Raw genomic sequence first — 26925 nt, forward strand, 5'->3', positions numbered from 1 at the left:
TCCTGTGACCCTCCCGATGCGCTCCCACCCTGATGAGATGCACTAGGATTATAATACGGACCTCATTTTAACATTAAAAAATATTTTTTTTCTTATTTTCCCCTCTAAATTTGGGTGCGTCTTATAAACCGAAAAATACGATAATTTATCTGGAATTGTAATGAATTCTTCACGTCTCTTTTCCAGGTCAATAGTTGCCTATCAGCCGGCGGAGACAACAGCCACACGTTTGACATCACCGCCATGTTAAAGTCTGTGGGAATGTTCTTGGGCGTTTTCAGCGGATCGTTTGCTATGGGAGCAGCCACCGGAGTACTGACCGCACTGATATCCTTCTGGGCTGCTCTGGCATCATGAGAGTCTCTCACATTAACAAAAAATGCAGCAAACCTCCAGTAGATATTCTCCTTATAGCCTAACCTGCTTCCTTTAGGGAATCTTCAGTGAATTATTTCATGTTCCTTAACTGTCTTACGTCACAAAGTTCACCAAGCTGCGGGAGTTCCAGCTGCTGGAGACCGGCTTGTTTTTCTTGATGTCTTGGAGCACATTCCTTCTTGCCGAAGCATGCGGATACACAGGTTTGTTGGCTCTTTTAGATTTGCATAAGTAGATCCACTAGTATCAAGATTCTTGAAATCTGATTTGTTTAATTGAATATGCTTAAATGAATTCTGACTGCAAAAAAAAGACTGTTCAAACCCAGCACACCAGCAATTTTGAAGCATGCCAGGTATCTTGGGCATGACGAACAGCTCTGTTCACCTTTCCACCTGCTGTATTTTTTTGTTTAATAAGACACACTGGATTATAAGACGCACCCCAGATTTAGAAATAAAAAAGGTGATGGGGCAGTGGTGGGGCAGGATCAAAGAAGGCAGGGACGGTGCTAGAGTAGGGCGATGCTGCAGGCGCTGCGGTGGGGGCTGTGCTGGCTGATGTGGGCACTGTGCTGGCTGCGGTGGGAGCTGTGCTGGCTGCGGTGGGGGCTGTGCTGGCTGATGTGGGCACATACTATATATATATATTTTCTGATATATCCTTTTCTCAATCAACACTTTCACTTTTTTTCTCTCTCCGATTTTTATTTTTTATTTTAATTGTATATAAAGTTTATTTTATTTTTTTTTCTTTTCTTTTAACCACAGTACCAGTCACATTTTAGTTCATGTCATAGACTTGACATGTGATGTTTTTGGCTCCTCATTCACGTCTCCTTTGATTGCGCAGTATCTTTAGAAGCCGGTGTCCTGGTATCATGTTGTAAATCTGTCTTATGCTGAAGAAAAAAGTTTAGAAAACTTTGAAATGCGTCATAATACCCTAAATCAAAAATCGATCCTGCCCATGTATCCTGTCTCTTGTTATGACACCCATAGCAGCGCGGAGTGACCATGCTTTTTTCCTTCATCTTATATTTGTATGGACACACAGTGGGGTCCTTTTGTTTTCTATACTATGTCAGATAGCACAATACGGAGGCATTCGGCTTTTGCGTATGGAACAGCAGACCTACAACCTACCTCACATTGTGCACGAAGTGTAAATTGCCCGTTCCTGATCTACAATAAGAGGCCCCCGTCACACTAAGCAACATCGCTAGCAACATCGCTGGTAACGAACAACTTTTGTGACGTTGCTAGCGATGTTGCTGTGTGTGACATTCAGCAACAACCTGGCCCCTGCTGTGAGGTCGTTGGTTGTTGCTGAATGTCCTGGGCCATTTTTTAGTTGTTGCTGTCCCGCTGTGAAGCACAGATCGCTGTGTGTGACAGCGAGACAGCAACAACTAATGTGCTGTGAGCAGGGAGCCGGCTTCTGCTGAGGCTGGTAACCAATGTAAACATCGGGTAACCAAGAAGCCCTGTCCTTGGTTACCCGATATTTACATTTGATACCAGCCTCCTCCGCTCTCACTGTCAGTGCCGGCTCCTGCTCTGTGCACATGTAGCTGCAGCACACATCAGGCAATTAACCGATGTGTGCTGTAGCTAGGAGAGCAGGGAGCCAGCGCTAAGCAGTGTGCGCTGCTCCCTGCTCTGTGCACATTTAGCTGCAGCACACATCAGGTAATTAACCCAATGTGTGCTGTAGCTAGGAGAGCAAGGAGCCAGCGCTAAGCATTGTGCGCTGCTCCCTGCTCTGTGCACATTTAGCTTCAGCACACATCGGGTTAATTAACCTGATGTGTGCTGTAACTAGGAGACTGGGGGCTGGTCACTGGTTGCTGGTGAGCTCACCAGCAACTCGTGTAGCCACGCTCCAGCGATCCCTGCCAGGTCAGGTTGCTGGTGGGATCGCTGGAGCGTCGCAGTGTGACAGCTTACCAGCAATCTCCTAGCAACTTACCAGCGATCCCTATCGTTGTTGGGATCGCTGGTAAGTTGCTTAGTGTGACTGGACCTTGTGGGATTCGGTCACCCCAAAAATGCAGATTAAAAACCTTACACAGGTATGTAGAGGACCTGCCTTGTATGCAAATAAGGGGGCTTTGGTTCACCCTTTGCCTGGTCAAGCTCTCGGTGCATTGTTACCCCCCCCCCTCTCCTCAATTTTCTTACTGAACACTGTCATAACTTCATTGACAGCATTCAAGCAAGCGCTGCCTGATCTCAGATTGGCGGCTCTGGACACTGCAGCTGTGCTCGCACAGTGTCAGTGTGCACTCTTTCCGTTCGCTACTATTTGCAGCTCCCGCTCTGTATTGTAATGCTTTTGTAGTGCCCTGAAGCCATCAGGGAGCTACAAGGTACTGCATCCCCACCATGATACAGGGCCAACCCCCAGGGACCCATAAGACCAGTGCCGGGTAACAACAAAAACATTCCAGATAAATCCCTGTTTTCCCCCAAAATTCCCAAAGACTGGTGTCAGACTAGGGTTGGACCTAATGGATGGCTACCTAGAGGTGGAGTCGATCCAGTCCACTAGACGGACCAGGTGGGAAGGGCAGACAGTCAGAGTCAGAAGAGAGAGCGAGTGGAAGCACTGACGAGAGTGTGACAGTGACATGAGGGCCCATTCGTGTGGGTAGCCAGTGGAGTATGGTGGAGTACTCCCGGAACCACGCACCAACGGGGTACAGAATCCTAGGTAAGGCAAACCCTCCAGGCTGACCTAATAAAGTCTGCACAGTGAGGGGACCATCAAGGACCTCACTGACTGTGAAGTTCGGGGCACAGTAGCAATGGGAGAACCGGGGACAGGACCAGAGACTCCGACCCCACAGGGTTCACGCTACCATCATACGGACTGCCGTTAAGAGACTACCAGGAGGGGACCCACCAACCAAAGACAGGTGCAGGGAAAAAAGCCACCAGGTCACTAAACCGGCCCTGGAACTAAGGGGACCAGCGGTCAAGACCAGCCTTCCTCGAGTTACCAGTTTGCAACAGACTGTGAGTAAAGGCACCAGTTACACTACAACCCCTTGTGTGGCCTAATCTTCTTTCTGCACCCATCTGCATCCCCTATCCTCTGGAGCCCGGCCCTGCTTGCGGAGGGCCTAACATCCAGGCTGCCACCAACACCAGCCCCAGTAGTGAACATTGTGCAGCGGCGGCTCCATCCACATAGCCGCAACCCAAGTGGCGTCACATATAAACATTCATCTCCCCTGTAAATATTCCCCTTTTAAAAAGCGTCCCCAGGACACGGAACCGGGCAACGGCCACCAAAGTGACATCTCCCCAGCAATACACCGCCCGGGACTGAGTACCCCATAGCCCTGGACGACGCACTTACAGGAGCAATCATGAGTGCGCACACTGACACTGAGCATGGCTGAGCCTCTGCAGTGTCTGTGCTGAGGTGCAAGGCCAGGGATTGAGATCAGACAGCCCTGTCAATCAAGAGTTGATAAAGTGCTCCGAATGCAAATTGTGTTGCGTGACAGTGACCTGTGCTCTTGGGTACAAAGAGGTGCGCCATAGCCCCCCTCAGTTGCATGCAAAATCTTTTTTTTTTTTTCTTCTTCTGCCAACTAAACCACTTGAATCTTTACTACAGGTATGATTTTTATAGTAGCTAAGATCACTTCATACCCGTAAGGTCTTTAATTAGCATTTGGGGGTTACAGGCTCATAAGATAACTGTTGCTAGCGGTCTCTTCCAATTCCGCCATGCACAGGAGTGCGCAGCCGATTGCTCGTGTTCGCTAGGAGCGCTGCTCCAGACTTCTCCGGCTGTGGATTACCTCCTCGCCAAAAATTGGATTCTAACCGCCTGATTTATTTATTATGTATTGTTTATACAGCACCATCATATTCTGCAGCGCTTTACAGACGACATCACTGTCCCCATTGAGACTCACAATCTACATTCCCTATCAATCTGTCTTTAGAGTAGGAAGAAATCAGAGAAAACACTTGGAGAATCTATAAACTCCTTGCAGATGTTGTTCTTGGTGGGATTTGAATCCAGGGCCCCAATGCTGCAAAGCAACAGTGCTAACCACTGAGGCACCGTCCAGTGCTGACCACTGAGGCCACCGCACAGTGCTGACCACTGAGGCCACCGCACAGTGCTGACCACTGAGGCCACCGCACAGTGCTGACCACTGAGGCCACCGCACAGTGCTGACCACTGAGGCCACCGCACAGTGCTGACCACTGAGGCCACCGCACAGTGCTGACCACTGAGGCCACCGCACAGTGCTGACCACTGAGGCCACCGCACAGTGCTGACCACTGAGGCCACCGCACAGTGCTGACCACTGAGGCCACCGCACAGTGCTGACCACTGAGGCCACCGCACAGTGCTGACCACTGAGGCCACCGCACAGTGCTGACCACTGAGGCCACCGCACAGTGCTGACCACTGAGGCCACCGCACAGTGCTGACCACTGAGGCCACCGCACAGTGCTGACCACTGAGGCCACCGCACAGTGCTGACCACTGAGGCACCATTCTGTCCCTAATTCTTATGTTTTCTGACATCTGTTGGCACGCTCCCATACACATTAGATGGCCTGGTAATATCAGTAAGGTTGGTAAAACTTTTATCTAATGTGTATGGGGCCTTCGGTTACCCACTCATTTATTAGAAGATATTTTACAGCAATTAACTAGTTAACTTCTGAGCGTTCAGTTTGATTTCTGTGAAAAAAAGCAGTATCAGAGGTAATTCTCACAAATATATTATTTCAAACTGTGGAGAACATAAGATAAATATAGCGGTGTATTAAAGGGAATCTGTCACCAGGTTTTCTTTGTCGCTCCATTGGGAGACCCAGACAATTGGGTGTATAGGCTATGCCTCCGGAGGCCGCACAAAGTATTACACTAAAAGTGTAAAGCCCCTCCCCTTCTGCCTATACACCCCCCGTGCTCCCACGGGCTCCTCAGTTTTTATGCTTTGTGCGAAGGAGGCAGACATGCACGCATAGCTCCACAGCTTAGTCAGCAGCAGCTGCTGACTATGTCGGATGGAAGAAAAGAGGGCCCATAACAGGGCCCCCAGCATGCTCCCTTCTCACCCCACTCTTGTCGGCGGTGTTGTTAAGGTTGAGGTATCCATTGCGGGTACGGAGGCTGGAGCCCACATGCTGTTTTCCTTCCCCATCCCCCTTAGGGCTCTGGGTGAAGTGGGATCCTATCAGTCTCCAGGCACTGAGACTGTGCTCCATCCACAGGCCCTGGGGATTCTGCTGGATAAGGAGCCGAGTATCGTCAGGGACATGGCCCTGCTACTTTGAGGTACTCTGTGTCCCCGTGGGGACCGCGCACAGAAACACTCCAGCATTGCTGGGTGTGTTAGTGCGCCGGGGACCGCGGCGCTGACCGCACTTGTGCCATCACACGCTGCAGCGTGGCTGGGTGTGTAGTGTATTGGGGACTACCGCGCTGACCGCCGCTACCATTGTTATACATGCGGCGCGGCTGGGACTGTTAGTGCGCCGGGGACATCCGCGCCGACCGCGCTTATACGGCGGCCGCGCTTATAACTATAGTCCCCGGCTTCTGCGGCCTAGTCTCATTCTCTTCCCGCCCCCAGACCTGCCAGTCAGGGGAAGGGCGGGACGCTGCACAGGACGGCAGCACTGAGGGCTGGAGCAGGCTTTGCATACTCCTCCCCCCTCACTGTGCACAGTGGGGCACCAGTTTCCCGCACTTTTTAGGGCACGCCCACGGCCCCCTCCTCTCCTCAGGACGCCGGCAGCCATTCCTGTCGGCTCTTCTGACGCTGGAGAGGGGAGACAAGCTCTGGGAGACCCAGGCAGGGATTCTGGTGGCCACACAACCGCTTTGAGCGGCCGGTAAGCAGCACCTCAGGTGCTGGCCCCACTTGTGCAGCAGTGTACTTATAGATGATATGATTATATGCTATACTTTACACTGTGTACTGCAAGGTTGCTCTTTGGCTATATACCCGCCTAGGTTGCTAAGGGGAGAAAACAGCATGGCGCCCACAAGAAGCAGGGGTGCCAAAACACAGGCTTACTATGCTGCCTGCGCCGCATGTACGGCTTCACTACCGGCAGGTTCCACTGACCCTCATTGTGTGCACTGCTCGGCCCCTGTGGCACTTACTCAGCCGGAGCCTCTGCTAAGGGTGGCCCAGGGGGAACCACCTGCTAACACTGTCCAGGTGACAGGGACGGAGTTTACAGTTTTTACTGAAAGGCTTTCTGAGACTATGGCTAAGATACTAGAAGCTTTGCAGTCCAGACCGGTATCTCAGACCATGGGCACTGTAGAATCATTGCCCCCTGGTTCCCCTCAGTTGGTACAACCATGTCCTCCCGGGGTGTCTCATAGATCCCAGGGTGAGGTCTCTGACACGGACCGCAGTCCCAGACCGCCTAAGCGAGCTCGCTGGGAAAATCCCTCGACATCATCACATTGTTCAGGGTCTCAGCGGGAGGACTCTCTGTATGGTGAAGCGGAGGTAGCTGATCAGGATTCTGATCCTGAGGCTGCTCTCAACCTTGATACTCCTGATGGGGACGCTATAGTGAATGATCTTATCGCGTCCATAAATCAAATGTTGGATATTTCTCCCTCAGCTCCTCCAGTAGAGGAGTCAGCTTCTCAGCAGGAGAAATTCCGTTTCAGGTTCCCCAAGCGTACAACGAGTATGTTTCTGGACCACTCTGACTTCAGAGACGCAGTCCAGAAACTCCGGGCTTGTCCAGATAAGCGTTTTTCTAAGCGCCTTAAAGATACACGTTATCCCTTCCCCCCTGACGTGGTCAAGGGCTGGACTCAGTGTCCCAAGGTGGATCCTCCAATCTCCAGACTGGCGGCTAGATCCATAGTTGCAGTTGAAGATGGGGCTTCACTCAAGGATGCCACTGACAGACAGATGGAGCTCTGGTTGAAATCCATCTATGAAGCTATCGGCGCGTCTTTTGCTCCAGCATTCGCAGCCGTATGGGCACTCCAAGCTATCTCAGCGGGTCAAGCGCAAATTGACGCACTCACACGTACGTCTGCGCCGCAAGTAGCTTCCATAACAGCTCAAACGTCGGCATTTGCGTCCTACGCTATTAATGCTGTCCTGGACTCTGCGAGCCGTACAGCGGTTGCAGCCGACAATTCGGTGGCAATACGCAGGGCCTTGTGGCTACGGGAATGGAAAGCGGATTCAGCTTCCAAAAAGTGCTTAACCGGTTTGCCGTTTTCTGGCGACCGTTTGTTTGGTGAGAGATTGGATGAAATCATCAAGCAATCCAAGGGAAAGGAAACATCCTTACCCCAGGCCAAACCAAACTTACCCCAGCACAGGAAGGGACAGTCGAGGTTTCGGTCCTTTCGGGGTGCGGGCAAGTCCCAATTCTCCTCGTCCAAAAGGCCTCAGAAGGATCAGAGGAACTCCGATTCATGGCGGTCTAAGTCACGCCCTAAAAAGTCCGCCGGAGGTGCCGCTACCAAGGCGGCTTCCTCATGACTTACGGCCACTTCACACCGCATCCTCGGTCGGTGGCAGGCTCTCCCGCTTTTGCGACACCTGGCTGCCACAGGTAAAAGACCGTTGGGTGAGAGACATTCTGTCTCACGGTTACAGGATAGAGTTCAGCTCTCATCCTCCGACTCGTTTCTTCAGGACATCTCCGCCTCCCGAGCGAGCCGATGCTCTTCGGCAGGCGCTGGGCACTCTGAAGGCAGAAGGAGTGGTGGTCCCTGTTCCTCCTCAGCAACAGGGTCACGGTTTTTACTCCAACCTGTTTGTGGTTCCAAAGAAGGACGGGTCTTTCCGTCCTGTCCTGGACCTAAAACTGCTCAACAAGCACGTAAAGACCAGGCGGTTCCGGATGGAATCCCTCCGCTCCGTCATCGCCTCAATGTCTCAAGGAGATTTCCTTGCATCGATCGATATCAAAGATGCTTATCTCCACGTTCCGATTGCGCCAGAGCATCAGCGTTTTCTGCGCTTCGCCATAGGAGACGAACACCTTCAGTTCGTGGCACTGCCGTTCGGCCTGGCGACAGCCCCACGGGTTTTCACCAAGGTCATGGCTACAGTAGTCGCGGTCCTCCACTCTCATGGTCACTCGGTGATCCCGTACTTAGACGATCTGCTGGTCAAGGCTCCCTCTCAAGAGGCATGCCAGCACAGCCTCACCGCTACTCTGGAGACTCTCCAGAGTTTCGGGTGGATCATCAATTTTCCAAAGTCAAATCTGACACCAGCCCAATCGCTGACGTATCTTGGCATGGAGTTTCATACCCTCTCAGCGATAGTGAAGCTTCCGCTGAACAAGCAGCGTTCACTACAGACGGGGGTGCAATCTCTCCTTCAAGGTCAGTCACACCCCTTGAGGCGCCTCATGCACTTCCTGGGGAAGATGGTAGCAGCAATGGAGGCAGTTCCTTTCGCGCAGTTTCACCTGCGTCCTCTTCAATGGGACATCCTACGCAAATGGGACAGGAAGCCGACGTCCCTCGACAGGAACGTCTCCCTCTCTCAGGCAACCAAAGCTTCCCTTCGGTGGTGGCTCCTTCCCACTTCATTATCGAAGGGGAAATCCTTCCTACCCCCATCCTGGGCGGTGGTCACGACGGACGCGAGTCTGTCAGGGTGGGGAGCAGTCTTTCTCCACCACAGGGCTCAGGGTACGTGGACCCAGCAAGAGTCCTCACTTCAGATCAATGTTCTGGAGATCAGGGCAGTGTATCTTGCCCTGAAAGCGTTCCAGCAGTGGCTGGAAGGCAAGCAGATCCGAATTCAGTCGGACAACTCCACAGCGGTGGCTTACATCAACCACCAAGGAGGAACACGCAGTCGGCAAGCCTTCCAGGAAGTCCGGCGGATTTTGATGTGGGTGGAAGCCACGGCATCCACCATCTCCGCAGTTCACATCCCAGGCGTGGAAAACTGGGAAGCAGATTTTCTCAGTCGCCAGGGCATGGACGCAGGGGAATGGTCTCTTCACCCGGACGTATTTCAGGAGATCTGTTGCCGCTGGGGGATGCCGGACGTCGACCTAATGGCGTCCCGGCACAACAACAAGGTCACGGCATTCATGGCACGTTCTCACGATCACAGAGCTCTGGCGGCAGACGCCTTAGTTCAAAATTGGTCGCAGTTTCAACTCCCTTATGTGTTTCCTCCGCTGGCACTGTTGCCCAGAGTGTTACGCAAGATCAGGGCCGACTGCCGCCACGCCATCCTCGTCGCCCCAGACTGGCCGAGGAGGTCGTGGTACCCGGATCTGTGGCATCTCACGGTCGGCCAACCGTGGCCACTACCAGACCGACCAGACTTGCTGTCTCAAGGGCCGTTTTTCCATCTGAATTCTGCGGCCCTCAACCTGACTGTGTGGCCATTGAATCCTGGATCTTAGCGTCTTCAGGATTATCCCAGGAAGTCATTGCCACTATGAGACAGGCTAGGAAACCAACGTCCGCCAGGATCTACCACAGGACGTGGAAAATATTCCTGTCATGGTGCTCTGCTAGGGGTTTTTCTCCCTGGCCATTTGCCTTGCCCACTTTCCTGTCCTTTCTTCAGTCGGGATTGGAAAAGGGTTTGTCACTCGGCTCCCTTAAGGGACAAGTCTCTGCGCTCTCTGTGTTTTTTCAGAAGCGCCTGGCCAGATTTCCACAGGTACGCACGTTCCTGCAGGGGGTTTGTCACATCGTTCCTCCTTACAAACGTCCGTTGGAACCCTGGGATCTGAACAGAGTGCTGATGGTTCTTCAGAAACCACCGTTCGAGCCAATGAGGGATATCTCTCTCTCACGCCTTTCGCAGAAAGTGGTTTTCCTAGTAGCAGTCACTTCACTTCGGAGAGTGTCTGAGCTCGCAGCTCTGTCATGCAAAGCCCCCTTCCTGGTGTTTCACCAGGACAAGGTGGTTCTGCGTCCGGTTCCGGAATTTCTCCCTAAGGTGGTATCCCCCTTTCATCTCAATCAGGATATCTCCTTACCCTCTTTTTGTCCTCATCCAGTTCACCAATGTGAAAAGGATTTGCACTTGTTAGATCTGGTGAGAGCACTCAGACTCTACATTTCTCGTACGGCGCCCCTGCGCCGCTCGGATGCGCTCTTTGTCCTTGTCGCTGGCCAGCGTAAAGGGTCACAGGCTTCCAAATCAACCCTGGCTCGGTGGATCAAGGAACCAATTCTCGAAGCTTACCGTTCTGCTGGGCTTCCGGTTCCCTCAGGGCTGAAGGCCCATTCTACCAGAGCCGTGGGTGCGTCCTGGGCTTTGAGGCACCAGGCTACGGCTCAGCAGGTGTGTCAGGCGGCTACCTGGTCGAGCCTGCACACTTTCACGAAACACTATCAGGTGCATACCTATGCTTCGGCAGATGCCAGCCTAGGTAGGCGAGTCCTTCAGGCGGCGGTTGCCCACCTGTAGGACGGAGCCGTTACGGCTCTATTATGAGGTATTATTTACCCACCCAGGGACTGCTTTTGGACGTCCCAATTGTCTGGGTCTCCCAATGGAGCGACAAAGAAGAAGGGAATTTTGTTTACTTACCGTAAATTCCTTTTCTTCTAGCTCCAATTGGGAGACCCAGCACCCGCCCCTGGTTTTTTGTGTACACATGTTGTTCATGTTGAATGGTTTCAGTTCTCCGATATTCCTTCGGATTGAATTTACTTTAAACCAGTTTATAATTTTTTTTCCTCCTTCTTGCTTTTGCACCAAAACTGAGGAGCCCGTGGGAGCACGGGGGGTGTATAGGCAGAAGGGGAGGGGCTTTACACTTTTAGTGTAATACTTTGTGCGGCCTCCGGAGGCATAGCCTATACACCCAATTGTCTGGGTCTCCCAATTGGAGCTAGAAGAAAAGGAATTTACGGTAAGTAAACAAAATTCCCTTCTTTGTTCCCCCATCTGAGAGCAGCATAATGTAGGGGCGGAAGCCCTGATTGCAGCGATGTGTCACTTACTGAGCTGTTTGCTATCATTTTGATAAAATCACTGTTTTCTCTGCTGCAGATCTAGCAGTTATACAGAGCTCATGAATATGCTGGACTATCTGGCAGGAGGCTAAGTAGTCCTGTAATGATAATCTCCTGCTGATTAATCAGTGATTTTATCAAAACTACACTAAGCAGCCCAGTAAGTGACACATCGCTGGAATCAAGATCTCTGCATGTTATGCTGCTCTCAGATTAGGTGGCAAAATTCTGGTGGCTTTCCCTTTTAATGATTAATGCTTTGTGCTTAATATATGATGTGCTTTATTGCAGGGGTTGTTGCAGTGCTGTTTTGCGGCATTACTCAGGCACATTACACCTACAATAATCTGTCAACGGAGTCCCAAATCCGCACAAAGCAGGTAACCCATTATTTTATAACTCCATGTTATGTAGAACTTACATGTTTAATAATAAATCTTCAGTATCGTGACCTCCAGAGTCAGGACAATGCAGTTCAATTTTGTAACAAATGGAAGAGTCCTTTCTGCACCTAGTCTCTCACCCCCGGGATCATGGCCTCAGTCGTGCTATGGTGGTTAGAGCTCGCATGTATTCTCGGCTCTTACGATTTAACTGGATTTTTATCATGGTGTGCAAAATCGACCACTGATTTATAACGTTATGGGGTTCACGCACATGAAAGATGTGGACACAATTTGGACATGGAGCTCTCATCTCATAAAGTCCCATAGTCCCAGTCATCTAACGATAGACATTGGGGCTTTCGGTCAGTTCTATTGGCAATAGATTGAGATCTGCCATCTACCTTATCTTCAGGCTGGATTTAGGACAGGTGCACTTTGATAAGATTGCAGCACTAATCCAACATCTCCTGAACCATCATTGGCCTGCTACATTCATTCTGAATGTTTCAGCTAAGGGTACCATCTCACTAAACGACGTACCAGCGATTCCATCCACGATTTGACCTGGTCAGGATCGCTGGTACGTCGCAACATGGTCGCTGGTGAGCTGTCAATCAGGCAGATCTCACCAGCCACCCTGCGCTTGGTAACCAAGGTACACATCGTGTTACTAAGCAAAGCGCATTGCTTAGTTACCCGATATTTACCTTGGTTACGTGTGCAGGGAGCCAGCGCTGTAAGCCTGTAAGCGTGTACGCTGGTAACCAGGGTAAATATCGGGTAACCAAGCAAAGCGCTTTGCTTAGTAACCCGATGTGTACCCCGGTTATGTGTGCAGGGAGCCAGCGCTAATCGGTGTACGCTGGTAAACAAGGTAAATATCGGGTAACCAAGCAAAGCGCTTTGCTTAGTTACCCAATATTTACCTTGGTTACCAGCGTACGCTGCTTACACAGTCGGTGCTCGTTGGTCTCCCGCCGTCAAACACGCTGATGTGTGCTGCACAACGGGAGACCAACGAGCAAAAAATGAACCAGGACAGTGTGTAACGAGCAGCGATCTCACAGCAGGGGCCAGGTCGCTGCTTAGTGTCACACACAGCGAGATCGCTAATGAGGTCACTGGTACGTCACAAAACCTGTGACTCCGCAGCGATCTCGCTATATGAGAAGTACCCCTAAGGCTTACACAAGGAAAATGGTATTTTTATTCCCCGCTAATCTTTCTCTTGTTTCTTCTTTCAGCTGTTTGAGCTTTTGAATTTCTTGGCAGAAAACTTCATCTTCTCCTACATGGGTCTGACGCTATTCACGTTCCAGAATCACGTCTTCAATCCCACATTTATACTGGGGGCTTTTGTATCCTTTCTTTAAATATATACAGTGCTGTGCAATAGTTTTCAAGCGGGTTTGAAAAAAATGCTGTAAAGTAACACATTGCTTCCAAAAAATCAATTGCGTTCTTCAATTCTTTTAGGTACACTGGAACGCAGGTATTAAAGGATCTTGGCAGTGAGATTATGCCAAACATCTTGGACAACTAACCGCAGATCTTCTATGTATGAGGCTTGTACAAATCCTTCTGTCTTCATGCAATCCCCGACAGCCTCTATAATGTTGAGATCAGGGCTCTGTGTAAGCCAGTCATCGCTTACAGGACTCCCTTGTGATGCTAGTCACTACTTACGGATAGTATAGATGGAAGGTTAGTCAGACAAGCCGAGGTCAGGAAACAGGAGGACACAAGGAGTATACTGAAGCACAGTCAAGTCACAGGCCGAGGGTCAGAATTCCAGTAGAGTATGTATTAGATTCAGGGAGCAGACAGAGATGTGGTCAGGTAACGGTCCGAGGTCAGAAGCCAGGAGGTAATGACAAGAACAGGGAGTGGGCAGAGAGGAGTCAAAGAACGGTCCAGGGTCAAGAAACTTAGATCAAAACACAAGTACAAACATAAGCCAAGAGCACAACTGCAGAACCAGAGAGTACGACCGGCGAGGTTTTGGGAGAGCATGCTCAGTAATGAAACAGAGCAATTACCAGGAAGGTGGAACACCTGAGAAAGCGCCTCGGATACCTGTGCTGTCAAACAACCTGTCAGCTAGTGCTCAAAGAAACACAGCAGAGCATCTACAATGCATGATGGTCTGCACAAAGTAAACATGTCACTGTCTGCTCAGAATTTCAGGAAGGTGCGGCAGAGCATCACCTGTGTGCACAATGCCCTGCACAGCGGAACCGTGACATCCCTTTTCCTTTTTATGCTGAAGGTAGCTCTTGGGTGTATAGTTGGGGTCCTTCCAATATTGTTATACACAGTCGTGATGTACAATCAAGGGGTATGAATAGACAGAGGGGACTTTTCATTTTGAAGTGACCCCTGCTGATTGATGGGAACAAAAGGAGGAAGAGGGGAGTTTGTGTGCAACTAAAACAGTATTTATTGTAATACATATGCACTGGATCATTGTGGATCTTGGGTAACAAATAGAAAGTTGGTATCTTTAGGAAAGGGAACCAAGAGGCGATCTATAACTTTCTTATTAATAATGCCGTCTTCAAAAGTCTTATGCATAACAGCCGTCAGGTGAGTCAGGAAAGCAGAGGACTAGAGTCCAGTCTAACATTAGTGTTCTTATCTCTTAGTTGGCGAAGGCCTCTTTCTCATGAGCATGACATGGCCAGATCACAGTGTTTGCCCCCTTGTCAACAGCTTTAACGACAACATCTCTAAGAGATAGTCACTCCTCTAGTGCCACCTTCTGGTCATTAGTTGAGGTTGTCATATCTTCTAGTTGAAATTTTCTTAAAATCCTCTGTTACTAATTCAGTAAAAATTTCAATAGAGGAACAAGGTGACAAAGGGGGAACATTGATGATCTGGGCATGATGGACCTTGGAAACATACCTTGAGTATCAGATACTTGTTCTCTCAGAACTTCATTAAGGCTATGTGCGCACAGTGCGTTTTTCGGGTACGTTTTTGGCCTCAAAACTGCATGACTTTACTTCCCCAACAAAGTCTATGAGTTTTCATTTTTGCGGTTTGCAGACAACTTTTCTTTAAGCTGCATTTTTGAGCTTAAAAAAAAAAAATGGACATGTCAATTCTTCCCTGCGTTTTTCTGCGCTTTCCCCTCATGCAATGCATTGGAAAAACGCAGAAAAATGCAAAGATCAAAAACGCAGCCAAAAACGCACCAAATCGCGGTAAAAACACATGCGTTTTTTGCCGCGTTTTTTTTACCACAAGTGTGTTTTTAGCGGCCAAAAATGCACAAAAACGCAGCGTGTGCACATAGCCTAAGGGCCTCAAGAGCCTCCCTCTCTGCTTCGCTGTCTAACCCCATACTGGACATCTGTTCTGTAGTTTTCTAAGTAGCAGTTTCACAGGAGAAAACGTGTAACTCTTTCAAGGCTGTGAAGTATTTGAAATTATTAGTAAGTGAAAAGCTGAGCCTCATAGATAGATAGAAATGAGCCTGTCAAAATGTGTTTTAGAAAGGTTAATTACTTCCAAAGAGTTTTTGTCCTTAGAGGTTTTTGAGTTGTGGGTTGTTTCCAATCACCGGTTTGCAGATTTCTGCTACGTTGAAAGGTTTGCCGGCATTGAGGTCCCGCGCAGGCGCACTACAATACTTTAATCTGCCCTACTCAGGGCAGATCAAAGTGCGTCTGCGCAGGACCTCAATGCCGGCGAGTGTGTATGACGTAGGATGCATCATGCATCCCGGCTTCAGAAGGAGGACAAAGATGGCTGAATGAGGAGGCGCCGTTACCGGAGAACGGAGACACCCATCCGACCAGTCTGCACCGCACTACCCCTTAGGTGAGTATTATAAAGTGATTTTTACGTTCTGCACACCGGCCTGGACTCTTATATACAGAATGTTAGAATGCTGTATATAAGAGCCCACTGGTGGTTGCCGCAGCTTATAGGCCCCAAATCTGGTGACAGGTTCCCTTTAAAGAGGCTACCACTACTTTTACATTAATGGTCTATCCTTAGAATAGGTCATTAATGTCTGATCGGCCGAGGTCCGACACCCCACACTCCCTCTGATCAGCTTTTTTCTGTCCCGGGGGCTGCAGATAGAAATGCTGTGTTACGGAGCTGCCCTGACTTCTGATAGCAGCCGGGTACTGCACACCTGCCTCCCATTCAGATCAAGAAGAGGCCGATGTACATTACCTGGCCCCGGCCGCTATCAGAAGACTGGGTAGCTCTGGAACTGACCACAGTTGATCGGCGCAGGTGCCAGTCATTCAGACATTGATGACCTATCTTAAAGATAGGCCATCAATGTAAAAATAGTGGACAACCCCTTTAAGTGTTGTTTTCTATAAAAAGTGTATTTCTTATAATTTTCTTCGGCGCTCCATTGGGAGACCCAGACGATTGGGTGTATAGCACTGCCTCCGGAGGCCACACAAAGCAATTACACTAAAAAGTGTAAGGCCCCTCCCCTTCTGGCTATACACCCCCAGTGGGATCACTGGCTCACCAGTTTTCTGCTTTGTGCGAAGGAGGTCAGACATCCACGCATAGCTCCACTGTTTAGTCAGCAGTAGCTGCTGACTCTATCGGATGGAAGAAAAGAGGGCCCATATAGGGCCCCCAGCATGCTCCCTTCTCACCCCACTGGCGGTTTGTAAGGTTGAGGTACCCATTGCGGGTACGGAGGCTGGAGCCCACATGCTGCTTTCCTTCCCCATCCCCCTGAGGGGCTCTGTGGAAGTGGGATCTTACCGGCCCCCAAACCCTGAGGCCGAGCTCCATCCACAGACCCAGAGACCCTGCTGGAGGAGCTGAGTACAGTCAGGGACAAGGCCCTGCAACGTTCAGGTACTCTGTGTCCCCGCACAGACAGGCCACGCACACTCCAGGCTTGCCGGGTGTGCTAGTGCGCCGGGGGCACTAGCGCTGCGCGCTTGGGTTAGAGTCACTGCAGCTTAGCTGAGTGATTTTATATCTTGGGAACTACCGCGCCGGCCGCTCCGGGAGCGGCGGCGCCGCTGGGACTTGTAGTGCGCCGGGGACTCGCGCTGCCCGCGCTTTTACGGCGGCAGCGCTCATAAATCTAGTCCCCGGCTTTTGCGGCCTAGCTCTGCTTCGTTCCCGCCCCCACCCTGTCAATCAGGGAAAGGGAGAGACGCTGTTCTATAGCCAGCGCCGAGGGCTGGAGCCTTATTTACATGCTCCAGCCCTCTCACTGGGCACAGTGGGGACGCAAGTTTCCCGCTCTTGGTCTCAACACGCCCAGGGCCCGCCCCTCTCCACAGGACGCCGGCAGCCAATCCTGCATGCAGTCTGGCTGGAGAACGGACACAGGCTCTGGGGGACTCAGACAAGGGACTCTGGCGACCACACACCCGCGTTTATGCGGGCGGTAAGCTGCACATAAGTGCTGGCCCCACTAGTGCCACAGTGTTATTTGGTGCAGTTTTTCCCTGTACCATATATATTTATATTGCACTGTACAGTCGCTTCTTGGCTTATACCCTCATTGCTCTGAGGAGACAACAACATGTCATCCGCAAAACGCAAGGGTGCCAAGGCACAGGCGGTACGCACTGCTTGTGCCGCATGTGGGGCTAATCTACCGGCAGGTTCCAATGACCCCCATTGTGTGCAATGTTCAATCCCTGTGCCACTTCGGCAGCCAGAGTCTATGGTAGTAGTGGCCCAGGCAGAGACGCCTGTGAACCCTGCCCCGGTGACGGGGACAGAATTTGCAGTTTTTGCTGATAAGATGTCTGTGACTATGACAAAAATCCTGGAAACCTTGCAATCCAGGCCAGTTTCTCAGACCATGGACACTGCTGTGTCTATGCTCCCCGGTCCCCCTCAGTTGGAACTAATCCGTACTTCAAGGGGGTCCCAGGCATCACAGGCTGAGGACTCTGACTCGGATGACAGTCCCAGGCAGCCTAAGCGGGCTCGCTGGGAAAGACCCTCGCCATCATCACACTGGTCAGGGTCTCAGCGAGACGAGGCTCTGTATGAGGAGACAGAGGTGGGTGATCAGGAATCTAATCCTGACACCGCTCTCAATCTAGATACCCCTGATGGTGACGCTATGGTAAATGACCTTATAGCGGCCATCAATAGTCTGTTGGATATTTCTCCCCCAGCCCCTTCAGCAGAGGAGGCAGCTGCACAGCAGGAGAAGTTCCATTTCCGGTATCCTAAGCGTAAATTGAGTACTTTTCTGGACCACTCTGACTTCAGAGAATCAGTCCAGAAACATCATGCTTATCCAGATAAGCGTTTCTCCAAACGTCTTAAGGATACACGTTATCCCTTTCCCCCTGACGTGGTCAAACGCTGGACCCAGTGTCCAAAGGTGGACCCCCCAATCTCCAGGCTTGCGGCTAGATCCATAGTTGCAGTGGAAGATGGGGCTTCACTTAAAGATGCCAATGACAGACAGATGGACCTTTGGTTAAAGTCTGTCTATGAAGCTATCGGCGCGTCGTTTGCTCCAGCATTCGCGGCCGTGTGGGCACTCCAAGCTATTTCAGCTGGCCTGGCACAGGTGGACTCTATCATACGTCCAGCAGTGCCGCGAGTAGCGTCCCTAACCTCGCAAATGTCTGCGTTTGCGACTTACGCTATCAACGCTGTCTTGGACTCTACGAGCCGTACCTCAATGGCGTCTGCCAACTCTGTGGTTTTGCGCAGAGCCTTGTGGTTAAAGGAATGGAAAGCAGATTCTGCTTCCAAGAAATGTTTAACCAGCTTGCCACTATCTGGAGACAGACTGTTTGGTGAGCAATTGGCTGAGATCATTAAACAGTCCAAGGGTAAGGACTCCTCCTTACCCCAGCCCAGATCGAGCAAACCTCAACAGAGGAAGTGGCAGTCGAGGTTTCGGTCCTTTCGAGGCTCCAGCAAGACCCAATTCTCCTCGTCCAAAGGGACTCAGAAGGAGCAAAGGAGCTCAGATTCCTGGCGGGCTCATTCACGCCCCAAGAAAACAACCGGAGGAACCGCTTCCAAGGCGGCTGCCTCATGACTTTCGGCCTCATCCCTCCGCATCCTCGGTCGGTGGCAGGCTCTCCCACTTTTGCGACATTTGGCTGCCACAGGTCAAAGACCGGTGGGTAGCAGACATTTTGTCTCACGGGTACAGGATAGAATTCAGTTCTCATCCTCCGCCTCGGTTCTTCAGAACCTCCCCACATCCCGACCGAGCAAATGCCCTTCTGCAGGCGGTGTGCTCACTAAGAGCAGAAGGAGTGGTGATCCCTGTTCCTCTGCAGGAACAAGGGCAAGGTTTTTACTCCAATCTCTTCGTGGTTCCAAAAAAGGACGGCTCGTTCCGTCCTGTTCTGGACCTAAAGCTGCTCAACAAGCATGTGAACGCCAGGCGGTTCCGGATGGAATCCCTCCGCTCTGTCATTGCCTCAATGTCTCAAGGAGATTTCCTGGCATCAATAGACATCAAAGATGCTTATCTCCACGTGCCGATTGCTACAGAGCACCAACGTTTTCTACGTTTCGTGATAGGAGACGACCATCTCCAGTTCGTAGCTCTGCCATTTGGTCTGGCGACAGCCCCACGGGTTTTCACCAAGGTCATGGCGGCAGTGGTAGCAGTCTTGCATTCTCAGGGACACTCGGTGATCCCTTACTTGGACGATCTACTTGTCAAAGCACCCTCTCAAGAGGCATGCCAACACAGCCTGAATGTTGCGCTGGAGACTCTCCAGACTTTCGGGTGGATCATCAACTTTTCAAAGTCAAACCTGGCACCGACTCAATCACTAACGTATCTTGGCATGGAGTTTCATACTCTCTCAGCGATAGTGAAGCTTCCGCTGGACAAGCAGCGGTCTCTACAGACAGGGGTGCAGTCTCTCCTTCAGGGTCAGTCGCACCCCTTAAGGCGCCTCATGCACTTCCTAGGGAAGATGGTGGCGGCAATGGAGGCAGTCCCGTTCGCGCAGTTTCATCTGCGTCCACTTCAATGGGACATTCTCCGCCAATGGGACGGGAAGACAACTTCCCTAGACAAGAAAGTCTCCCTTTCTCAGACGGCCAAGGATTCTCTGCTATGGTGGCTTCTTCCCACCTCATTATCGCAGGGAAGATCATTCCTGCCCCCATCCTGGGCAGTGGTCACGACAGACGCGAGTCTGTCAGGGTGGGGAGCAGTTTTTCTCCACCACAGGGCTCAAGGGACGTGGACTCAGCAGGAGTCCACCCTTCAGATCAATGTTCTGGAGATCAGGGCAGTGTATCTTGCCCTATTAGCCTTCCAGCAGTGGCTGGAAGGAAAACAGATCCGAATTCAGTCGGACAACTCCACAGCGGTGGCATACATCAACCACCAAGGAGGGACACGCAGTCGGCAAGCCTTCCAGGAAGTCAGGCGGATTCTGATGTGGGTAGAGGAAAGAGCATCCACCATATCAGCAGTCCACATCCCGGGCGTAGAAAACTGGGAAGCAGACTTCCTCAGTCGCCAGGGCATGGACGCAGGGGAATGGTCCCTTCACCCGGACGTGTTTCAGGAAATCTGCCGCCGCTGGGGGGTGCCGGACGTCGACCTAATGGCGTCTCGGCACAACAACAAGGTCCCGACCTTCATAGCGCGGTCTCGCGATCAAAGAGCTCTGGCGGCAGACGCCTTAGTGCAAGATTGGTCGCAGTTCCGGCTCCCTTATGTGTTTCCACCTCTGGCACTGTTGCCCAGAGTGTTACGCAAGATCAGATCCGATTGCGGCCGCGTCATACTCGTCGCCCCAGACTGGCCGAGGAGGTCGTGGTACCCGGATCTGTGGCATCTCACGGTCGGCCAACCGTGGGCACTACCAGACCGTCCAGACTTACTGTCCCAAGGGCCGTTTTTCCATCGGAATTCTGCGGCCCTGAACCTGACTGTGTGGCCATTGAGTCCTGGATCCTAGCGTCTTCAGGATTATCCCAAGGGGTCGTGGCCACCATGAGACAGGCTAGGAAGTCCACTTCTGCTAAGATCTACCACAGAACGTGGAAGATTTTCTTATCCTGGTGCTCTGCACAAGGAGTATCTCCCTGGCCATTCGCGTTACCTGTCTTTCTTTCCTTCCTGCAATCTGGGTTGGAAAAGGGCTTGTCGCTCGGCTCCCTTAAAGGGCAAGTCTCGGCACTATCCGTGTTTTTTCAGAAGCGTCTAGCACGACTTTCTCAGGTGCGCACGTTCCTGCTGGGGGTTTGTCATATCGTACCTCCGTACAGGCGGCCGTTAGATCCGTGGGATCTAAACAAGGTCCTTGTTGCTCTCCAGAAGCCGCCCTTCGAGCCTCTGAGGGATGTGTCACTTTCTCGACTCTCACAGAAAGTGGCCTTTCTGGTAGCGGTCACGTCTCTTCGGAGAGTGTCCGAACTAGCAGCGCTGTCATCCAAGGCTCCTTTCCTGGTGTTCCACCAGGACAAGGTAGTGCTGCGCCCCATTCAGGAGTTTCTCCCTAAGGTGGTATCCTCTTTTCATCTTAATCAGGATATCTCCTTGCCTTCCTTTTATCCGCATGCAGTTCATCGGTATGAAAAGGATCTACATTTGTTGGATCTGGTGAGAGCACTCAGAATCTACATTTCCCGCACGGCGCCCCTGCGCCGCTCGGATGCACTCTTTGTCCTTGTCGCTGGTAAGCGCAAAGGGTCACAGGCTTCCAAGGCCACCCTGGCTCGATGGATCAAAGAACCAATTCTTGAAGCCTACCGTTCTGCTGGGCTTCCGGTTCCATCAGGGCTGAAGGCCCATTCTACCAGAGCCGTGGGTGCGTCCTGGGCATTACGACACCAGGCTACGGCTCAACAGGTGTGCCAGGCAGCTACCTGGTCGAGTCTGCACACTTTCACCAAACATTATCAGGTGCATACCTATGCTTCGGCGGACGCCAGCCTAGGTAGAAGAGTCCTGCAGGCGGCAGTTGCCTCCCCGTAGGGGAGGGCTGTCTTTGCAGCTCTAACATGAGGTATTTCTTTACCCACCCAGGGACAGCTTTTGGACGTCCCAATCGTCTGGGTCTCCCAATGGAGCGCCGAAGAAGAAGGGAATTTTGTTACTTACCGTAAATTCCTTTTCTTCTAGCTCCTATTGGGAGACCCAGCACCCGCCCTGTTGTCCTTCGGGATTTTTGGTTGTTTTTCGGGTACACATGTTGTTCATGTTGAATGGTTTTCAGTTCTCCGACGTTACTTCGGAGTGAATTTGTTTAAACCAGTTATTGGCTTTCCTCCTTCTTGCTTTTGCACTAAAACTGGTGAGCCAGTGATCCCACTGGGGGTGTATAGCCAGAAGGGGAGGGGCCTTACACTTTTTAGTGTAATTGCTTTGTGTGGCCTCCGGAGGCAGTGCTATACACCCAATCGTCTGGGTCTCCCAATAGGAGCTAGAAGAAAAGGAATTTACGGTAAGTAACAAAATTCCCTTCTTTATGACCAAAGCAACACTTTAATAATTTTTAGACTCCAGCTCCAGTTTCCTTAATGTCTACCATACAGATTGCCATCTTCATTGGAAGAGCTGCTAATATTTATCCACTTTCCTTTTTACTGAACCTGGGGCGAAGACACAAGATCAGTCCTAACTTCCAACACATGATGATGTTTGCAGGTATGACCGGCCACTAGACCAGAGGTTGCAAGGACACCTTAAAGTGTGACGCTCTGCTATGGTATGTGCACCCGATGGGTACGTGCAACAGTTATCCAGACAGAAACCCTTGGCGAATTACAGTGGCAGTAGAAGGGATGACATTTTATAAAATCTCATCCACAATTTTGAGTGGTGCTGCAGATTTCAATCCAATGTCAGTTTAAGCTGCAGATTTCAACATTTTCCATTGTGGATTTCATTAACACTAAAGTTAATTACATTTTTGTTTTCTTTTTATCCCTTTTGTCAGGTTTACGTGGAGCAATGGCTTTTGCCCTGGCTATTCGAGACACTGCCACCTATGCCAGACAGATGATGTTCACCACCACCCTCCTAATAGTGTTTTTCACTGTGTGGGTATTTGGGGGAGGCACCACTCCAATGCTGTCATGTTTACATATCAGGTATGGATCTGTAATTTCTTTCAACAAAACTTTCTATACTTCTTGGCCTTTTGACTTAAAGCTTTAACAAGATAGTCGCCTTGATAAGCCTCACTTGAGCAGGTAGAAAGTAAGGGGTTGCAGTAATTCAAGTCTCCTGTCCCCCAAGAATGTCCTTTATTGGAATGATGTGTGCATGGACAGCACATTCATAAATCATTAAGATATGGGACAGACTGGCTGTAGAGGCTTAAATTACTGCAGCTATTTGCTTTCTCCCTATCCATAGTTATCAATCTCTGGTTGGGGTCCCACACCTGGCACTCCTGCCGATCAGCTTCTGATTGGCTGGGATCCCACACCTGGCACTCCTGCCGATCAGCTTCTGATTGTCTGGGGTCCCACACCTGGCACTCCTGACGATCAGCTTCTGATTGTCTGGGATCCCACACCTGGCACTCCTGACGATCAGCTTCTGATTGTCTGGGGTCCCACACCTGGCACTCCTGACGATCAGCTTCTGATTGGCTGGGATCCCACACCTGGCACTCCTGACGATCAGCTTCTGATTGGCTGGGATCCCACACCTGGCACTCCTGCCAAACAGCTTCTGATTGTCTGGGGTCCCACACCTGGCACTCCTGCCAAACAGCTTCTGATTGTCTGGGATCCCACACCTGGCACTCCTGCCAATCAACTGTTATCGGTGCCGTCATCTGGTAATCCTCAGTTCCGGAGCGGAGAGAGGGAGAGAGAAAAAAAAAAGGATCCGGATCGTGCACCCCGAATCCCGGGTACTGGTCGGACTCGGATCGGGCACTCGAACCGTGCGGATTCGGGTCCGCTCAACACTACTCATAACCACAAGTTCCTATAGGACGATTGCAAACAGAGAATATACAAAACATAATTTATTTGAAAATACTGAAAATTGAAATCATAACTAATAAGTATTCAGCAAAGTACACGGTGGATAGGTGGAAATAAAAATGGCAAGTCCGTCCTGGCCATGCCATGTGCCTTGCTAGTGACTCTGCCTGTCCGTACTGCCTGTGCTGTCTGCCTCAAACTACCCTGATACTCCCTGTCCACACTAGAGGCTCAGCCTGCCTGCACCGGTGTCATCCCTGCCTTGGGGGTCAGCTGCCACAGTCCTGGTCTCTACCTCACTAAAGGAGGTTCCCCTGTAGGCCAGTAGGTACACTTTTGCTTGCTGCAGCACCATCTCTGGCAGCGAGCGTTACATTTTCTTTGAGAAAATAATATTAATTAATAATAGTTACCTAAATGCAATGCTGTTATTATACATTTATTTTCTAGATCGCAATTAGCCTTTTATCTACCTGCTTTTTTCATATTGACCACTAGGTGTCACTCCTTTATTTGCAAATTATTACTATTCAGCTGCATCTGCAGCAGAGAGAAATGAAGTCCCCCTGTCTCCTCTATAAAGGGGTCCCAAACATCAGCCTGCAGACCCCATCTGTGTGCTGCTCCATATACTTTACTGTAAAGACTTTACAGACTAGAGAAGCCAGCCAGGATCCTGATAAAGAACTGTAGAGGACCCGGCCAGGTTCCTGATAAAGAACTGTAGAGGACCCGGCCAGGTTCCTGATAAAGAACTGTAGAGGACCCGGCCAGGATCCTGATAAAGAACTGTAGAGAAGCCGGCCAGGATCCTGATAAAGAACTGTAGAGGACCCGGCCAGGTTCCTGATAAAGAACTGTAGAGAAGCCGGCCAGGATCCTGATAAAGAACTGTAGAGGACCCGGCCAGGTTCCTGATAAAGAACTGTAGAGGACCCGGCCAGGTTCCTGATAAAGAACTGTAGAGAAGCCGGCCAGGATCCTGATAAAGAACTGTAGAGGACCGGGCCAGGTTCCTGATAAAGAACTGTAGAGGACCCTGCCAGGTTCCTGATAAAGAACTGTAGAGAAGCCGGCCAGGATCCTGATAAAGACTGTAGAGCAGGGCAGACATTTCTTACTCCTGCCTATAATGTGTCAGATATTACTGTGTGCTGATCTCACTCATTGTACCTTGCATTACTCTCATTTCCAGGGTGGATGTGGATGCAGACCTCGACCAAGTGGTAAATATAATTTTTATATTACTACTTTTCCATTGTTTTGAGTGGGCCCCTCTGATGGGAACATTATTTTTTTTTTTACTATGACATGTGATAACATCACTAATGTAAGTCCAAAGGGAAACGCTGTTACAGGGAGGCTGCCGAGATGGTTAGACGTCACGTGCATAGTCAGTAGCGGGAATGCCGCACTTAGGCGCAGATACAGAGCATTGCGCTGGCGCATGCGCAATAGAGTACTTTCGGGACTTAGAACCTGGCAGAACAACTCTAGTCCGCACCAGCGCAGTAGAGCATTATTAGGACTTAGCCCGAGAGTTCCAGAACACCCTGCCAACCTCATGAGCAGGCGCCTAGAACGGTGTCTGGGCTGGACAGGGGACTCTTTCTGAAGGGAAATGGAACTATCAGAAGGCGTCCGAGGAGCAGGAGACCCTCGGCGCCTAACAAGAGACCTGCTGTGCCTAACAAACGCGTCTATTGATCTGCTCTGCTGTCGATGGAAAATCATGTGGTTTTAAATATGGCGTTTATGCAGTCTACGCGTTTCGAAGTCTCAGACTTCATCTGGACTTTTAACAGATATCTGTTTTATAGTCCTGATGAAGAAGTCGGAGGCTTTGAAACGCGTAGACTCAACAAGGTGAGCACATAACAGAACATGATGGTTTTTTTTGCATACCCGGCTAGGACACATTGCGCTCTCTTTTCAGCTCAACGTCACTATTGTGAAAGAAGCCCCACTTTATATCAAGGTCAAAGCCACAAATGGTTAAAGGGGGGGGGGTGAAGTTCCTAGTATCTCTGATTTTGACTGAAGTAGTCAGGCAGATTTGTATTATACTCCTCCGCCACCTTGTCCATTTTTTTAGTGAGCGCACTGTCTATAGGTTTATTCCAAAACTGCAAGTTATCCCTCATTCATTGGGGTCCAACCACTGAGACTCTCACTGATCCTGATATTTGGGCTCAAGAATTCAGATTGTGCAAAACCCCAGATGTTTACATGCTTGACCTCCACTCCATTCATTGTCTATGAGGGATAGCAGAGTACAGCGATCCCTTAGTTCTGGCAGTCCTATAGACAATGAATGGACCAGAGAGGTCAAGCTTGTACTCCCCCTCTGTATTCTGATGGGACTCCGCACGGCTGGGTTCCAGTGCCCTGTTTTTGAGATCCCATGTAAACTTGGGAATAACCTTTTTAATGGAACGTTTCTTATGGGGAATATTCATTCGGTATCAGTTTTCATTTTGACAGACAGAATGAAGCGATGCCTACTATATCATATTTACTACTAAAGTCCGTAAAGTACAGCTCACTCACAAAAGGATTGGGCATAATTACTCAATATGCCCCATCCTCTCCGCCACCAACAGATGATGTTGCATGGTCACCATAAATACCATAAATATAATATGATTGTACAGTTTTGCAAAATCTGCAGGTTTAGCGTAATGTGTATGGGGGCCTTAAGCTCAGAATCACAGTAATGCATCTCCTGCACCTATATTGCCTCAAAGCTAGGTCTCAGTAATCCTGAGAGGTTTTGGTTAATGTTTTGGGGGGGTGGGGGGTGGGAGGTTTTGCCAGAAGTCTTTCTCAAAAGCAAATATGGCCGAACACAATACAACACAAGAGAGGTGTTTATGGTATCCAGCTACTGAAATTCCCTATAGTATCTCTATAAAAAAAAAAGTTCCCTATAATTTTTGTAACAAGGTGCCAAAGTGCAGGAATGTGACAGCGAGACATAGAAAGTTAATGTAAAACATGGGGGTCATTAGTGATGTAATGCCGCAGCAATGCAAACAGACGAAATCCCGCACCCTCCAGTGCTTGTGTAGGCGGCTGTCCTCATTGACAGACACTGAGCCCCCATGTTCCTTTATGATCAAATAACATGGGAGAAGAAAAGAGCCGTAATCTGATAGGGATTACAATCTTCTATGTTTGTATATATCCAGACTCCAGGAAAAGTCTGCGAACAGCTGTAGAAAGACCGCTCTGTCTGTGAGAAGAGGGGACATGTCAGAAAGAATCCCAAAAATGTCCA

General features: G+C 50.3%; 1 protein-coding gene across 1 annotated transcript in view; it reads left to right on the top strand.

The window, feature by feature from the left end:
* The window catches only part of SLC9A6 (solute carrier family 9 member A6), an 85744-nt gene that overhangs the window by 39906 nt on the left and 18913 nt on the right, over nucleotides 1–26925 (top strand). The window contains 8 exon segments of the mRNA XM_075323742.1: nucleotides 187–206; nucleotides 209–327; nucleotides 476–581; nucleotides 11650–11738; nucleotides 12989–13102; nucleotides 22239–22350; nucleotides 22643–22796; nucleotides 24841–24871. Of these exon segments, the coding sequence (XP_075179857.1) occupies nucleotides 187–206; nucleotides 209–327; nucleotides 476–581; nucleotides 11650–11738; nucleotides 12989–13102; nucleotides 22239–22350; nucleotides 22643–22796; nucleotides 24841–24871 (745 nt within the window).

Source organism: Anomaloglossus baeobatrachus, chromosome 9 (assembly GCF_048569485.1).
Source record: "Anomaloglossus baeobatrachus isolate aAnoBae1 chromosome 9, aAnoBae1.hap1, whole genome shotgun sequence".
In the NCBI taxonomy this organism is placed as follows: Eukaryota; Metazoa; Chordata; class Amphibia; order Anura; family Aromobatidae; genus Anomaloglossus; species Anomaloglossus baeobatrachus.